The sequence below is a fragment of the Anomalospiza imberbis genome, chromosome 20, assembly GCF_031753505.1.
Source record: "Anomalospiza imberbis isolate Cuckoo-Finch-1a 21T00152 chromosome 20, ASM3175350v1, whole genome shotgun sequence".
NCBI classification, from domain to species: domain Eukaryota; kingdom Metazoa; phylum Chordata; class Aves; order Passeriformes; family Viduidae; genus Anomalospiza; species Anomalospiza imberbis.
Genome location: NC_089700.1, coordinates 7,112,723 through 7,129,051, shown reverse-complemented (window position 1 = coordinate 7,129,051; position 16,329 = coordinate 7,112,723). Strand labels below are relative to the sequence as shown.

Below are 16,329 nucleotides of genomic sequence, written 5' to 3'. Positions count from 1 at the left end.
TGGAGAGAGTCCCCTTGGGCAGCGGACTGTCCCTGTCATCTCTCTGAGCTTCCCAATCAGAGATTGAGCATTGCCTGAAAGTTGCTTTTGGAAAGAGCTTGTGGATGCCTCTCTTGGGGTTCCCTGTTCCCAAAGCCCCACTCCAGCTTTCCTGGGCCCAGTTGCTCCCACACCCCATAGGAAGGGAGGTTGTTCCAGCACTGATATGGCAGAGCTTATCCTGAAACCATCTGTCCCAGGATTCTCACTGTATGTGACCAACCCCGGCGTGACGTCCCAAAGCTGGACACCAGTGGAAGGGGTGTATCAAAGACTGTGCTGTTCTCACTGCTGGCTGTGCTGGGAGATGCTCATTGTTAACCCTGGGCTGTCTCCTGGGCAGAACAGCCGCTGTCCTCACAGTCAGTCCCTGACTGTCAGGCTGACAGCCCTCGCTGGGGACAGGTGCTGCGGGAGAAGCTGCAGAATGGCTCCACAGGCTTTGAGCTGCCATGGCCAGCTTTGTATTCCCCGCACTGGGACCAGCAGGCGCCCGTCTCCCTGCTCCAGCCGCAGCCTGGAGCCTTCCCTGCCTGGATCCAGTGCTGTTCCTGATGGGATTCTTCCGAAAAGGAGAACCCCAGGAGTGCGTGTGTGCATTGTGCGATGCACGGGGCTGCGTGTGCACCAGTGCGAGCTCACAACATGTGAGTGTATGTGAGGATCGGGGGGGTGTGAGTGCGGGGAGTGCCGGATGGACGGTGTGTCACCGTGTCACAGCGGGGGTGTGCACACACCGTGTGTGCGTCTGCAGGGGGGTGCGGGGTCACCCCGGTTCGTGGGTGTGCGGGGCCGGTTGCGCCGATACCGGCTGCGTGCCGGGCTGCGGGCGCCGGTCCGTAAGGTGGTTACAGCCGGGTTACGGGCTCAGCGGCGTTCTCGGGTGGGCAGGACCGCCTCTCCGCTCCTCTCCGCTCCGCTCCGACCGGAGCCGCGCCCGGCGCGGCGGGCGGCGCGCGCAGAGCCGGCAGTGCCCGCCCCGGTGCGGGGCCGCCCCGCCCCGCCCCGCCCCGCCCCGCGCCGCCGCCGGGGCCCGGCACCGCCGCCGCCACCACCGGGCCCCGCTCCGCCGCCGCCGCTGGGTGAGTACCCGCCGCCATCCCGCCGGGACCGGCCACCGGCCACCCGCACCGCGGCCGGGGCACCGGCACGCACCGCCCGGCGCGGGGCGGGCCGCGGCTGCATCGCCCCCCCGGCGGGCCGGGCCGGGCCGAGCCGAGCTCAGCCGTGCCCGTGCCCGTGCCCCCGCGGCGTTGCACAACCGCTGAGGTGGGTGGTTGGGTGGGTGCGGAGCCCCTCGGTGCCGCCCCCCGGTTGCGGGGTGTGGGTGTGCGCATGGCCCGCTCTTGTCTCGCAGCGCCTGTGCAGCCCCCGGTGTCACTCGTGTGCGTGTTTGCATGTGTGTGTGTGTGTGTGTCACCTTGTGCAGGGTGTGTTTCTGCGTGCGGTGTCCCTGTGTGTCCCCGTGTCCCCCCTGCAGGATGCCCCATGTCAGGTGCTCCGTGTTGGGTAGCCCAGCACCCGCTGCAGGAGTCCCCAGGGCCAGCCCAGCTTCCAGGGAGAAGCCGCCGGCCTGGGCCTTTCCCGCACCACCAGGGAATTGCATCCAAAGCCATTAGCCCGGCTCGCCGCTAACCACATCGCTGCTGGGGCCGGTGCCACTGGCACCTGAGCCAGCTTTTTAGAGTGACAGGGGTGGGTGGCGCTCAGCAAGCTGCTGTGCTGGGGGTGCAAGGCTGTGGCCGCTCCGGTGGCTGTTAATTTTCCCAGAGAGGAATATATGGAGCATTGGGCGAGGGCTGGGATGTGCGTCCCTAAATCGTGTGGTTTCCAGCCGGCCTGTGAGATGCAAATTGTCTGGTCAGCGAGTGCCAGAGCTAAACTTAGGGCAATTACAGGAAAGTGTGGGCACATGGCAGTGTATTCCTACACCCCAAGGCTGGCCCTGGCACTCTGGCACTGGGGGACCATGCCCACCGTCCCAGCTCAGCTCCCATCGGGAGCTGGGTGTTCCCACAGCACCTGCATCAGCCCTGGACTTTGCCCACTGACGAGCTGTGGCTCAGCCCTTCACCTTTGCCATGGGCCGGGCCACGCAGGGAGCCAGGCTGTGAATTTGGGGCCAGATAAGGGTGATGAGGGAGCTGTGCGCCCTGTGCTGAGGGGGCTGCAACTCATCTGACCCCTCCAGCTGGTCGTGGAACCATGTTCCACCTGGCAGCCCTGCCAAGATCCTGCCCCACTACCTCTGGGTCTACCCTGTAAGACCTCTTGAGCTGTGTCATTCCCCAGCTTTGGGGCAAGGCAGATGCTTGCACCCCATGCACCCTCCTGGCCTGGGGTGCCCCCTCGTAACCAGTCTGGGTCCCCTTTGCTGTTGGACATGGGGTTCCTGCAGCAGGAGGGCCTGAAATCCTGCTCTGGGGAGAGCCTGCTGGCACATCCTGGCTGTGACTCAGGTAGATCCGGGATTGTTTTCCTCTTGACACATTCCAGCATTGTCCATAAGGGAAGGCACTGCAGAGAGATTTGGAAACCCCCTAAATTTCCTTGTTCTGTGGAACACTTGTGTTCAGCAAGGAGCCATCATGCAGGTCAGCTCCCATTTGCTCTGCGTAGGAGCTGGCCTGGCTGCTCGGAATCGCTGCCAGCAGCTCCTGCTCCCTGGCACGGCATCATCCCTTCCTGGCTGGGCATAACCAGGGCATGAGGTACCCCAACATAGTGTGCCCAAGGAGGGGACAGCCACCAGCTCCTGTGCCAAAGTGGTGTGGGAGCACAGCTCTACTGCAGCCAGCATCAGGGAGCAGAGCAGGGAGGGCAGGCGACCGTGAAACTTGCCGTGCAGGTCCCTGCGCGGGAGCGTGTCGGACGAGATTGCGTCTCGAGGAGGGAAGGAGTGGCTGGGAGTTTCAGTGAACGCCTTCCTCCTTGCCTGGAACTCCCCGGCGCCCTGGCAGGGACACAGGGGCTCATGGCTGTGGTGGGGGAACATGGGGGAAGATGCATCCAGTGCCTGCTTGGGTGGCTCAGAGAGGACTTTTGGCTTGGGGAACGTTGAGATGTGTCTCCCTTTCTGCCATCTGGCCCTTCCAAGGTGACGTCCTTCTCTTTTGCCAGCCCAGTGTCACAGCAGCATCCTCGCGTGCGATCCCAGAGCGCAGCCGGCGCCGGTGGGTGCCTCTCCCTTCCTTGTCACGGTTCACCCACGCCGCTGCACCAAACACGCCTGGCCAAGGGGAGTCCCGGAGCAAGCCCGGGCTGAGTCAGGGAAGGCGCCTTGGGTCTGAATCAGAAGCGAGGAGACGCTCGGCAGCCACCTCCTGCTCACGGCATCGGGCTGCACCCATCCGTGGCGGGAGGCTTCTTGGGGAAAAGGGAGAAAACCACAATGGCATTCCACACGGGCTGGGGACATCGGTGCAGGGCGGATGCTGCGGTCCTTTCCCCAGCCCACAAAAGTCCTGTCTCCCTGCCCCACTGCTGCCTATTGTGGCCCTGAGTGGGGCACACGTGGCCGCGGCAGTGGCCTCCAGTGCTGCCTGATTAGCGATGCGGCTGGGAACGTTGCTCCCCCTTTTTGTTGAGCGTACAAAGGCTGGGAGGCAGCCTGTGTGCCGGGAGAGAAACCACCGAGGACAAAGAGCGCGCTGGCCGCCTGTCTCCTGGCGCCGTGGCTCTAACCAGCACCTGCCTGGCGAGTGGCTCTGCTCCCAGGGGACCCCTGGGAAGGATCCCAGCAGCCCCCTCCCTGCCATGGGGTGAGCACTGGGTGCTCCCAGGGGTGCAGCCCTTTTGTACAGCTTCAGGGATGCCCAGGCAGCTGTGGTAGCGATGGCACGTGTCACGCAGCGGGGACAGGAACAGGTGCAGGTTCTCTCCTTGCCATTGTCTGTGCTGAGGCCCTGGCACAGGGGAGCAGCCCCCAGGATGGCACAGCCGTGGTGCTCTTTGTGGCAGCACCTGCTGTGGGTCATGAGAAGGAGCTGTCCTGTCCCCTGGTTCAGGTCAGTGATCACCTCACAGCCAGCAGTTCTGCGAGAGGAGAAAGGAAGCGGATTGTTTTCATGTGTTTTGGGCCCTGCCCAGGTCCTGCCCTGCCCAGGTCCTGCCGTAGGTCTGAGTAAAGCCCCAGTTGCTGCAGGGAGGGCAGAGCAGCCAGAGCCCTGGGGCTGGGTGGTGTGGGCACAACTGTGGCAGCCCTTCTGGCCATGGCCAGGAGCCTTGCAGCTGCAAGCCTGACCTTTTCCCTCAGGCTGCTTCCCCTCACTGCCTCAGAGGTATCACACACCCAGAGCCAACACTGTGCCATGGCTTGCAGGGCTCTGTCCTCACCTGCCCTGTGGCCAGGCCTCTCCCAGGCACATGTGCTCCTGTCCCAGCCCCGAGGGGCAGCGAGGTTCAGGGAGTTCCCTGCCATCCCTCTATGGCTTTGTCAAGGGGAAAACGGGTTTCCCTTGTCCCACTGGGTGTGTTCAAGGTCAGTGGAGACCATGTGCCCTTGCAGGGAGATGGTCCAGGCAGTGATGGTGATGCAGCACGGATGCTGTGCTGGAGCCAAGGTGCAGCTTGGCACAGCACAGCGCATCCATGCACCCCAGGCAGAGCCACCGTGGGCAGCTCTACCATCCCTGGGGCTGCCCAGACCTCATCCCCACACCCCTCGGAGAGCTCTAAAGCAGATGCCTCAAACATGGGGAGCTTTCCTGTTGTCCTTTGTGCTGAGGTTAAGTTCCTGTGCAGTTTCCTGCCCTGTTATATATAGCTGTCAGCCCGTCCCGCGGGCGCTGCCAGCCGCCTGCTCCACTTTGGAGTTGTTTATCCGCAGCCCAAGCGCTCGATGGAGGCTGGGGGGGGGGGGGGCTGCCAGTTACCCCAGGGGCAGAGGAGTGCCATAGCACCCCATCCAGGGTGAGACAGTGGGTGCCCCCAGGCACGGGGTGTCCCCAGGCACTGGGCGCACATGGGGTTTTCCAGGAGGGAGCTGGGTTTTCTGCCCAGCCATGGTTTTCCCACTGGCACTGGGTGCTCCCCCCGCTCTGCGCGGGATGCCCAAATGAAAGAGCCACTGTTCCTGGAGGTCGCCGGCAGCGTCACGAGCCTCTGCGTCGCCCTGGCTAAAATTAGACACTTATCAGTGTTGGGAGGGATGTGATTTTACAGGTTCCTGTTTATTAGAGCAACCTTCGCTCCAGGCCGTGTTTCCGGCTCCTCCCTGGTGGGGACACTGCCACGGCAGCCCCTGTGGTTTGCGGTGGCCAGAGCCAGGATGAGCAGCAGAAAGGCCTCTGTTTCCTCAACAAGGGGCTTTTGAACAGCAGGCAGGACGTTGGTGGCTGGATGGGATGGGGGTTTTACCCCGGGGAGTGTCCCTGCAGGCAGTAACTGCTGTAAAAGCCACCAGGATATTTTCTTCCCTGCCCACCCATGCTGCTCCAAAAGAGCTCCTGAGCTGCTGAGAGTCTTGCCTGCAGTCAGCCCTAGTGCCAGGCACTGCCAGGCTTCTGAGCTTCTTTTGGGGCAACCCTGGGGGTACAGGGCCATCCTTGTTGCATCCCTGGGGCTTGATGCCCAGCCAGGGTGAGGACACATCAACTGGGGCAGTCTCAGCCCTGTGGTGCTGCAATCCCCAGGGAGAGTGGGAATACTGGAACATATTCAGCTCAGGGGCTGGGGGTGGCAGCTGGGGTGACCAGTGGGGTGGATGGAGGGGTGGCAGGTGGGTGTTGGACGTGCTGCTCTCTGATGGCACCCTTCCTGTCTGTCCTTCTGCACAGGCGGCTGTGCCGTGACCGGCGCACCAGCCCAGTGCCCTGCTGTGGGGGCAAGAGTGCCCCGAGCCCCCATCCACCATGTTCAACCTGATGAAGAAGGACAAAGAAAAGGATGGGGCCCGGAAGGAGAAGAAGAAGGAGAAAAAGGAGCGAATGTCAGCAGCTGAACTCAAGAGCCTGGAGGAGATGAGCATGCGCCGGGGCTTCTTCAACCTCAACCGTGCCTCCAAGCGGGACTCCAAGACCCGCCTGGAGATCTCCAACCCCATCCCCATTAAAGTGGCCAGTGGCTCCGAGCTGCACCTCACAGATATTGACTCCGACAGCAACCGGGGCAGCGTCATCTTGGACTCGGGCCACCTGAGCACGGCCAGCTCCAGCGACGATCTCAAGGCGGACGATACCAACTTCAAGGGCTCGGTGCTGCAGCGGGCAGCCAAGTTTGGCTCCTTGGCCAAGCAGAACTCGCAGGTGATTGTCAAACGCTTCTCCTTCTCCCAGAAAAGCCGGGATGAGAGCACCTCGGAGACCTCCACGCCCTCTGAGCACTCGGCAGCCCCCTCCCCCCAGGTGGAGGTGCGCATGCTGGAGACCCCGCTCGACAAGCAGGGGGTTCACCCCGGACAGCCCTGCACCCCTCCCGCCGCCTCCCTGCGCGCCAGGGTGCCGGAGCTCGTCGGCAAGAGGTTCCCCACCGAGCTGCGGCTGCCCGCCCTGGTGCCCCCCCAGCCCCCCACCCCACGGCAGCTGGAGCTGCAGCGGCGCAACACCGGCGATTTCGGCTTCTCCCTGCGCCGCACCACCATGCTGGACCGGGGCCCCGACGGGCAGGTGTACCGGCGCGTCGTGCACTTCGCCGAGCCCGGAGCCGGCACAAAAGACTTGGCCTTGGGCTTGGTGCCGGGCGACCGGCTGGTGGAGATCAACGGGCGGAACGTGGAGAACAAATCCCGGGATGAGATCGTGGAGATGATCCGGCAGTCAGGGGAGACGGTGCAGCTGAAGGTGCAGCCCATCCTGGAGCTGAGCGAGCTGAGCCGCTGCTGGCTGCGGGGCGGCCAGGGGACACGCCGTGCTGCTTGGGATGTGAGTAACGCCGTCCCTGCTGTGGGCACTGCCGGGCCTGGGTTCTGCCAGCGCCAGCGTCCTCGCGGGGGTGTTTGGGTTGGCAGGGGCCGTGGGAAACAGCGGGTTCTGGGGATGCTTCAGCCAGGAGCGATGCACAGGGAGGAGTGAGAGGCCGTGGCTGTGATGCATCAGGTCTTGCAAATCATCACTGCTGGATTTTGCCGCCCAAGGTGCTCAGGGTGCTTTTGGGTTGGGTTTTCCTCCTGCCAGCTGGGCAGGAGAGCCCAGCTCTGTGTTGCCTGCGGGAAGTCTGTCCCCATCTCTTTGCTGACGGAGCACAGTCCAGCTGAGAAGGGAGCTTTACTCCTCACTGCCAGGAAATTCCAAAGGCTACTTTGCAGAAGGACACTGCCTGCTCCACTGCCCACGCTGGCGTCCCCCACTGGGATCCTCCCCGGGGACTGGGGCAGGCACACAGTGTGCCAGGGGCCGGGAGCTGCTGCCGGCGTAGCGGCAGCTGCTGCTGCTGCTGTATAAATAGAAACTTAATGGCTGGGTGACCCACATCCCTCACGCCTGCTGCCCGGCACTGCTGACCCTGCCGCAGGCTAACCAGCGTCCTGGCCAGCTGGCACCCCAGCAGAGCCCCCCAAACACCAGCATCCTGCAGGGCTGGACCCCCTCCATGGTGGCAGGGGGTGCAGCAGAGTGGTGCTGTTTAGTGTATAACTGGACTTGTTTAGTGTATTTTTAAGCCTTCCTTGGGGGAGGAGGGTGCCTGTGCTTGCAGAGCAGGTTGCCTGCACTGGGGAGAGCCACACTGTGCATGGCGAGGCCCTGTGCCTTTGGGATGGTGGCCAGGATGGAGTGAGCGTGGCCACGGGGCTCCATGTGCTCCTCGAGCAGATGCCGGCACTGCGGGGTGCAGTGGTGGCTTTCCCGCAGCTCCTCCCGGAGCCCTGCAGGCGTCACCGGGCTCTGCTGCCTGGATAACCCCTGGCGGGATAACCCTGTGCGGACGCGGGGCACGGCTGTGACCGTGTCGCAGCGCCTTGGCACGGAGGCAGGTGTGGATTGGATGTTGGCACACGGGGGGCCAGCAAGGTGCCTGTGCCTTCCAGGAACACTGGGATGGCATGGAAGAGGGAGAGGAGACGCTGGTGCCCTTGGGGGCTGCATGGGAGAGGCTGCAACGGGCAGCCTTGTGCCGGAACGTGGTGTGGTTTGACGGCATCAGCCGGTGGGAGCCGGCCAGTGGGCTGGCAGTGACCGTGCCGTGGGGTTGCCACTGCAGCACCGGCACAGGATGCCACCTCCTCCTGCGTGGTGCACCAGAGTGACACGCAGTGGCTTTGCCGATGCTAGGGAGCCCAAACTGGGGTGCTGGGTGAAGCTGGGGGTCCCTCACACAAGGTGCTGGCACACAGGGAGGCTCAGCTCTCCCCCAGGCCCCACTAAGCTCCCTGGAATGTTTCTGGTCCTAATTTAAATAGAAATGGTCTTTTTTGAAACAGGAAATTATAGACATATTTTGGGCTGTTGCTCTGGAAGCCCCTCCCTGGCTGGAGCGGGATGGTGGTGGGCTGTCTGTGCACCATGGGGGGTTTAACCCCCTCACTGGGTCTGTGCTGAGTCACCCTTGTCCCCACAGCCCCGGCTGGGCAGTGCCAGCACCGCTGCATCTCGGGGGGTGTCAGTGCTGTGGGGTGACGGGGGACAGGCAGTGGCACAGCATGGCCGGGCGTTGGGGCTGGGGTGAAACCCCCTCCGTGTCCCAGCCTTGCTCCCAGTGTGGGGCAGCTGGGCTGGCTCAGCTCCACGCTTGTATTTATTTATTTACCGGCTAAATTCCTCAGGCAGGGCCCAGGCGTGCGCCGGCCCAGCAGAAATATTCCAGAAACGCCTCTGACCACTCCAGTGCTTCAGCAGGGCCGCAGGCGGCTGTGCTGGCCGACCTTGTGCCACTGTCCACGGGCACACGGGTCCCTGCAGGTCACTGTCCCCAGGGTGCAAGGCCACTGTGCCATGGCATGGCTGGGCTCCCCGTGTCCCACCAGGGTGGGAGCGTGGGACTCTCATTGTATCAGAGGCACTTCTATCATTTTTCCATGCTTGGAAAGTTCTTGGTTTGGCTCTTTTTCTGCTCTCACTGTGGGGTTAGTGCTGCTGCAGTGTCCCAGTGTGGGGGGCTCCTGGGAGGGGGCTTTGTATCCACTGGGCTCAGCCATGGGCCAGTGTGTGTCTGCTGAATTTCCTGGCTTAGGAATGAGAGGAATATGCTGGCCAGGCAGAAATGCTGCTGTCACCAAACAGCTGGGCTGGGCATCCCAGTGGAGGTGGCTGCATGCCTGTGCTACCTGGGGACACCCGTGTCACTGCAGGCACTCTCTGCTGTGTTATGCCAGCCCAGCCAAGGGTGTTTGATGTGGCCTGTCCCTTGTGCAGTGGGGTGTGCCAGGCTGGGACCCCTGCTTCCTCTGGGAATGTTTTATTTGGTCAAGGCACATCTGTCTCCCTTCAGTTGGGCAGGGACGTGCTCAGCTGCCAGCTGGGGTCCCAGTGTGCCATGCCTGTGTCACCGCTGCTCCTCCATGCCACCAGCATGCCTGGCTGCCACCAACTCCTCCCGGCAGCCCCCGCACGGGGAGGCCCCTGACCTTCATCCCCTAGTCCACTGCCCCACTCCCACTCTTTCCAGGGACACCTTGGACTTCCAGAGGCAGTTTTGCCATGAAAACATCTTTACCTTGGGCTGCTGGGGCGCTATCTGTCCCCAAGAACATTCTGGGGGGATTTTGTGTTCATGGGAAAGCCAGAGAAGGAGCAAGAAGTGTCAGGGTTGCACCGCCTGGCACGACACCAGGCACCCCCGGGTGTGGATTGTGCACCCCCATCCTTTGAGGCACAGAGCCCTCCCTGGCCCCCCAGCTCCACAGCTGCACTCGGCTTGGGGGTGTCTCTCCCACTGGCTCCGGGCGGACGGAGGCCGGGCAGTTTTCCCCGCGGCGGAGCCCACATCACTTCCTCTGGCAGCGGTGACGGTGACGGTGGTGGTGGTGGCGAGGCCCCACTGCCCGCGTGTCCCCCCCCAGCTCTCCCTCCGGCTGCTGCTGCGCCGGCGGGGCCCTCGCATTCCTGGGCTATTTTTAGGGTGGCCCTATCAGCCCAGCTGTCCCCGCTGCCGGCTGCCGCCCCACTAGTGCCTCTCCCGTGCGGTACCGCGCTCGCCCCGGCGGAAACCCTTCTCCTGGCTCCCTCCGGTAAGGTGGGGACCACGGCGTGGCCAGCACGGCTTGGGGGAGCACGAGGGGGGTACGTGGGAGACAGTCCTGGTGCTGGGATCGGGGATTGCGAGGCTGAGCCCACCCCTGGGGCGCTTTGGGGCTGTTTGTTGTGGGGACCTCATGGCTGGTGCTCTCTGGAGACCTTTGTGGCAGTGCCAGGCTGCTTGGAGGTGGGAGCGCTGTGGGCAGAGGGTTTGGGGGTTCTAACCCATAGGTGGGTTCGTCTGCAGACCCCCATGCTCAGCCTGTGCATTTCACACCATGGTGACAGTTTGGGGGGACAGGGGACACTTCAGGGATGTGCTCCCAGACTGCTGGGTTGCTTTGGTGGCCAGGTGCTCCTTGTGCCACGCCTGGCCCTGAGAGGGGGCTTCTCCCCAGTGGCCCCAGGCACAACCTGGGGTTGGAGAGTGGGTGCCATCCAGGGCAGCAGGTCCCACCAGAGCTGCCTGACTGCTGGCATGGGGTCAGGCTCAGAATAAACCCAGGCTGTCAGGGCAAGCAGGGAGCTGGGGCAGAAAATATCCCTTCCCTCACCCTGGCATTTGCTTAGCACAGCGGGCTGGCCTGCTCAGGGGAGTGGGGCCACAGTCCTGCAGCCTGACTAAAGGGTTTTTTTTTACACAGTGAGTTTTGCTGGGTCTCAGACTAGTCACCTGTCTGTCCCCAGAGCCCCTCCTGTGGGCACTGTTTGTATGCTGAGCAGGTCCAGGTGGGCTCAGACCCCCATTCCTGAGGATCCCAGGTGGGGAAGGGCACGTGCCTGTACCCTGTGCCATATTTGGCATTCTGTGTGCTGTCCCAGTCGGTCTCACCTCTCCCTCTCTCCCCAGCCAGGGCTGCGGCTCCATGAGACATCACCATGGCGTTCTCATCCCGGTTTGCGTTCTGGGAGCAGAAGGGAAGTCTCTCTTGCATGTTTGCCTGCGCCCCATGTTTGGGTCACGCTGCTGACCAGCTCCCCCAGTTTGCCCAGTGCTGGCACCATGTTTGGAGCAGCACTCCCAGCCTCACTGTGCTGCCCTGACAGGGGCTGTGCTGGGCAATGGGGAGCTTGGCCAAGGCTGGTGTCACCAACGCAGCCATGCATGTGATCACTAACACCATCACTAACGGCTTTGCGAGTGTCTGGTGCAGCCCCTAACACAGTGTGAGCCACCCCAGTGCCACCTGCCACCCAGGAGCTGCTGTGTGCTGGCGAGTCGGGGTGTGTTGCCCACAGGATGCACCACACGCTGCCACTGCAGTGTCACAGCCGAGTCCTGGCACTCAGAGATGCAGCTCAGGGCAGGGTTTGGCTGCCCACCCCCCCAGAGGCCCCTGGTTTCCCCGGGGCAGCAGGGATCTGGCATGTCCCACGTGCGGCTGCCGCAGAGATTAGCTGGTGACACTTAAAACGTGCTGTGACACCAGGGCGGGGGTGACGTGTAGAATGACAGAATCCTGCAGAGGGGTGGTGGGACTCTGAACCACCTCCCTTACTGGCTGCACATGATGAGAGGGCCCAGGCCAGGCGGGCAGAGCATGTACCTCTCCCACCTTTGGGGTTTGCTATAATTAGGGTGCATCTCTGTGCTTCACCCCTGTTTTTTTGGCTGATTGGAAGCCTGGAAGGACACACGTCCTTGTCCCTGCAGTGGGCTGCAAATTTGGGATGGCATGGAGTGATGGTCCCAGGAGGTTTTCTGGCAGCAAGGCCCCACAGTGGGCTGAAACATGCTCCTCTTGTTTGTCTGACCCTCAGGTCAAGGACGAGGACAAATCTTTAGCTGTGAAAAGACCCGTGAAGGAGGATGGGGCTGTAAGTGTCACAGGGCATGGGCAGGGTGGAGCTTTTGGGGATGGGACTTGTCCTTGGTGGGAACAGCCCCTGTGACAGGGCCTGGGGACACCATGCAGGGTCATGGGCTTAGTGATGCCCTGAGCACTGAGTTTTACCCCCATGCTGTCAGTCTGAGGGTTGAATGGCCACTGTTTGTGGGACAGGGAGCTCACCACTGCTCCCTGCCCTGGGATCCACTGTGGGGCTGTAGGTTGGTGGGGAAGGATGCTGTATTTGGCCAGGAGCTGTGCTCCATGGCAGGGCAGAGCCCTGGGCACCATCATGTCCCAAACAGCAGTGGAGGCTGGACCTCCACTCACACCGCTGTCATTGTGGCTGCAGTCAGAGAACCCGAAGGATGCAGCATCTGCACCCCCGAAAGCTGAGCCCCCGAAAGCTGAGCCCCCGAAAGCTGAGCCCCCAAAACCTGAGCCTGTGAAGAGCCCCGAGCCACCTCCTGGGAGAGGGAAGAGCCCTGAGCCGGTGCTGAACGGGGCAGCTGAGAATGGGCTGGAGGGCCCAGCCGCCGAGGCACAGGGAGATGATGGCCTGGGCCTGTCCCACCGCAAGGTGGTCCGGGTGGTGCGCAAGGTGGTCCGCAAAGTTCTGCCAGGGGAGGACTCTGGCAGTGCCAAGGAGTCAGGCCAAGATGCCAAGTCTTCTGAGCCAGTATCACCCCCAAGGAAGGAGGAGACAGGCCGTACTGCTGTCCCAGCGCCCCCAGCCCCACCACCTCCCCGCACTGTGGTGCCTTCAGCCCCTGCCAAGCCGGAACCCAAGGATGAGATCTCAGAGGGGCTCAAAACCCTCATGGCAAAGGGCAAAACCAAGGAGCACCGGCCGCGGCTCCGGCCGGGGGACAGGCAGGAGAAGTCCCGCGAGCCGGCTGGTGGGGACGCAAAGCTGTCCCCGTCCCCGGGCGCTGAAGCCAAAGCAGAGCCACCAGTGCAGATTTCAGGAGGGAAAGCGGAGCCGGCAAAGGCGTCTGCTCTGAAACCCACGGCCCTGGAGAGGCACAAGGTACCGGTGTGTGCACGGCAGGGGATGCTCTGACCTGGCCGCGGGTTGTGCCCCTGGTGCAGCATGGTGTGAGCTCACCTGCATGGTTTGCAGTGGTTTTGAGATGTGTGGTGTGGGTGGGAGTCACCTTTTTGGGGCAGTCGTGTGTGCTGTGGCCACTCCATCATGCTGCCCCTTGTCTCCCCTCCATTTCATGTGGAGAAGAAGCTGCAGACCAGCGAGAAGCGGCTGACCCCTGTGAAAAATGCCCTGGCTGCCCCCCAGCAGGTGTGTAGGAGTGGTGACCCAGGTCCCTGCACACTGTGGGTACGCACTGATACCCAGCTGTGCCTTCACCCTGGGACCTGCCCCAAGCACTGATGGGCTGCAGGGCTGGGAAAGCCTTTGCAATGGCCCTGCTGGTGCCCATGTGCCAGGGCTGTGAGGGCTGTGGAGCAGCTGGCCTGGAGCTAATGGTGCTCTGCCTCTAGGCTGCCCCTGGCCCTGCTTCCCCTGGCCCCGCGTCCGTGCTGAGCCCATCTGAGGAGGCGCAGCTCCGGCTGGAGAGGATCTTCACCACTTCTGTAATTCCAGAGGTGTTGTTGCTTGCGTGTCACCTTCCCAGGGATGGGGAGGCAGGGCAGCATGTGGCTGCCCCAGCTGTGCCATGTGCTCTGCACGCAGTGACTGTACCCTTGCCAACCCCATGGTCCATCTGTGGGTGACACTGGCAGCAGGGAACCGATGACCAGGGCTGTTGGTGGGCTTGGGGATCGTTGCCCAGACTAATGTGCTGGGGATGGGGAACTGCCTGCATCCCTGTAGGGGCCCAGGCACACTGTGGTGTCTGGGATGGATGATGTCCTGGTGGTGCTGTGTGATCATGGCCATGCTGGGGCCCTGTGGCTTGTCAGGGTGCTGCTTCTGCTCTCTGCCTCTCACCCCCTCTCTTCTTTCTCTCCTCCTTCCTTGCTGCCGTTAGCTGGACCCCGCCGCCTCCGCCTCAGCACCCAGCCAGGTACTGTACCCCTGTCCTCAGGAGCCCTCTGCCTCCACCAGCGACCCCCCGCCATCCTCTGTCTGCCGCTGGGCTGGCGTCTGCGCCCGCGCCTCGTGCTGGAGCGTAAGGCTTTCCCCATCCCACCCTGCTCCGTGGGCTGCCATGGGGCCGGCGGGCGCCGGGGCAGCCGGGGCTGGGTGCCTCTCCCCTCCCCAGCGAGGTCATACCGGGAAGCCACACGTGCCAGGAGGGTGCCCTCAGTGGAGGTGGCACAACTGGGGTGGGCAGGGATGTGGAGCAGGGTGTGAAGGGGCAGAGTGCTGCCACAGGCAGGATGCATGGCTGGTGCTGAAGCAGCTGTGGCACATGGTGCTGGCAGAGCTCAGAGCGGGGTCAGTGGAGTGACCCCCAGCCCCAGGCCTTTGGCAGCACGGCCTCGTGGCCAGTGTCCTTCCCAGCTCTGTGTCTGTCCAGCACCGCACTGGACTTGCCACCCTGCTGTCCACAGTGGTGGCTGTGTCACGAGGAGCGCCCGCAGGGTTTGCTCCTGCTTGCTCCCCTTCCCCTCTTTCCGTGCTGTGTGCGGGGCAGGGCTGAGCCCTTCTCGCCTTCACCGCCGTCTCTCGGCCTCGCCAGGGTCCAGCGGACGATGCGCCGGCAGCTCCCCTTGGCCCCGTCCCTGCTGCAGCTCAGGTTTGGCTTTGGAGCTCGTCCTGCTCTCCTTGTGCCCGGGCCATCCCCGCTGTGCTGGCCACCAGCCTGGCATTTCCCATGTCAGAGTCCTGAGCCATGTCCTGTATCCCTCCATTATGTGCCTCAGTGTATCCTGTGTCCCTACAGCATGTCCCTGCAGCATGTCCCATGTCCCTGTAGCATGTCTGATGTCCCTGCATCCTGACACGTGGCTGGTGTGGGCGCCTGCTCTCAGGGCTGTTGTTTGGGAGCTTGGCCCCTCCAGGCTCGCCCGAGGTGGCCGTAGTGAATGTGCCTGTGGGTCACTGTGTCTTTATGTCTGCCCCAAGCTGTGTCAGGGTCCTGGTGGTCTCTGCAGCCCTGCGCCCACTGGGGTCCCCAGCGGGCAAACTGGGAACATGTGCTGGGAGGGTTGTGACTTGTGGAGGTGGTCTGGCTGTCCAGCACATGGCCCTGTGGCCAGTCAGCCCCGCTCCCTCCAGCCCCAGGGATGAGGGGAGGGGGTGAGGCAGGGCAGAGGGCAGGCGACCACAGCCTCTCCACATCTGCTGTCCCACAGGCCAAGACGGAGGAGCAGATAGCAGCCGAGGAGGCCTGGTACGAGACCGAGAAGGTGTGGCTGGTGCACAGGGATGGCTTCTCCTTGGGTGAGCCAGGGGCACTGCTGGGACACAGCACCCCGTCCTTCCTGTGGCACAGTGAGCCCCCCTGACCCCACTGCGGTGTCCCTGGGGGCTGCTAGCACGCAGCACGGCCCCTCTGAGTGCCCTGTGCCCCTCACAGGCAGCCAGCTGCGGCCGGAGGCGGGCAGTCCACTGCCCGAGGGCAAAGTGAAGGTGAAACTGGACCACGATGGAGCCGTCCTGGAGGTGGAGGAGGACGATGTGGAGAAGGTAGGGCTGTGGGGCGGGGGCTGGTGGGGCAGATCCCCATTCCCCACCTGACCTGCCCCATCTCAACCTCGCTGCCAGGCAAACCCCCCGTCCTGCGACCGTGTGGAGGACCTCGCCAGCCTCCTCTACCTCAACGAGTCCAGCACGCTGCACACGCTGCGCCAGCGCTACGGCGGCAACCTCCTGCACACCTACGCCGGGCCCACCATGGTCATCATCAACCCGCTGAGCTCCCCCTCCATGTACTCTGAGAAGGTGACGCTGCCATGGGGGCACACCGGAGGGGACGAGCAGCTGGAACCATGCAGAGGGAGCGGTGGGGGTGGCAGGGTGCTGACCCTTGCCCGCTTCCCCTCCCTGTCCCCATCAGGTCATGCACATGTTCAAGGGGTGCCGCAGGGAGGACACGTCCCCGCACATCTACGCGGTGGCGCAGGCCGCGTACCGCAGCATGCTGATGAGCCGCCAGGACCAGGCCATCGTCCTGCTGGGCGCCAGCGGCAGCGGCAAAACCACCAACTGCCAGCACTTGGTCCAGTACCTCGCCACCATCGCCGGCAGCACCGGCAAGGTTTTCTCCGGTGAGTCCCTCTGTGGGTGTGGAGTCCCTTTGTCCTGCCTGCACACGCCCCTTGCTTCGCGGTCACAGCCCCACGCACGCGGCTGCGGCCGGACACGCGCCAAACGGGCCGTCCCTGTGTCACGCCGGTGCCTTTGCCGTGCTCCTGGGGCTGCTGTGGTGCAAGGGAGCAGCAGC

General features: G+C 63.5%; 1 protein-coding gene across 11 annotated transcripts in view; it reads left to right on the top strand.

Annotated features, from left to right (window-relative positions):
• The first annotated feature begins 1,038 nt into the window (after nucleotides 1-1,038).
• MYO18A (myosin XVIIIA) overlaps nucleotides 1,039-16,329 on the top strand; it is a 36,720-nt gene continuing 21,429 nt past the window's right edge. For 2 of the 11 annotated variants that reach the window (XM_068210480.1, XM_068210478.1), the window contains exons 1-8: nucleotides 1,039-1,121; nucleotides 5,817-6,899; nucleotides 13,969-14,109; nucleotides 14,623-14,679; nucleotides 15,239-15,326; nucleotides 15,463-15,572; nucleotides 15,651-15,827; nucleotides 15,943-16,153. In XM_068210480.1, the coding sequence (XP_068066581.1) occupies nucleotides 5,892-6,899; nucleotides 13,969-14,109; nucleotides 14,623-14,679; nucleotides 15,239-15,326; nucleotides 15,463-15,572; nucleotides 15,651-15,827; nucleotides 15,943-16,153 (1,792 nt within the window). In that variant the 5' untranslated portion in view covers nucleotides 1,039-1,121; nucleotides 5,817-5,891. Of the gene's footprint in view, nucleotides 1,122-5,227; nucleotides 5,361-5,816; nucleotides 6,900-11,131; nucleotides 11,967-12,329; nucleotides 13,008-13,211; nucleotides 13,275-13,477; nucleotides 13,583-13,968; nucleotides 14,110-14,622; nucleotides 14,680-15,238; nucleotides 15,327-15,462; nucleotides 15,573-15,650; nucleotides 15,828-15,942; nucleotides 16,154-16,329 lie in introns of those variants that run through there. The other 9 variants (XM_068210484.1, XM_068210483.1, XM_068210482.1 and 6 more) reach the window with 9 other exon arrangements.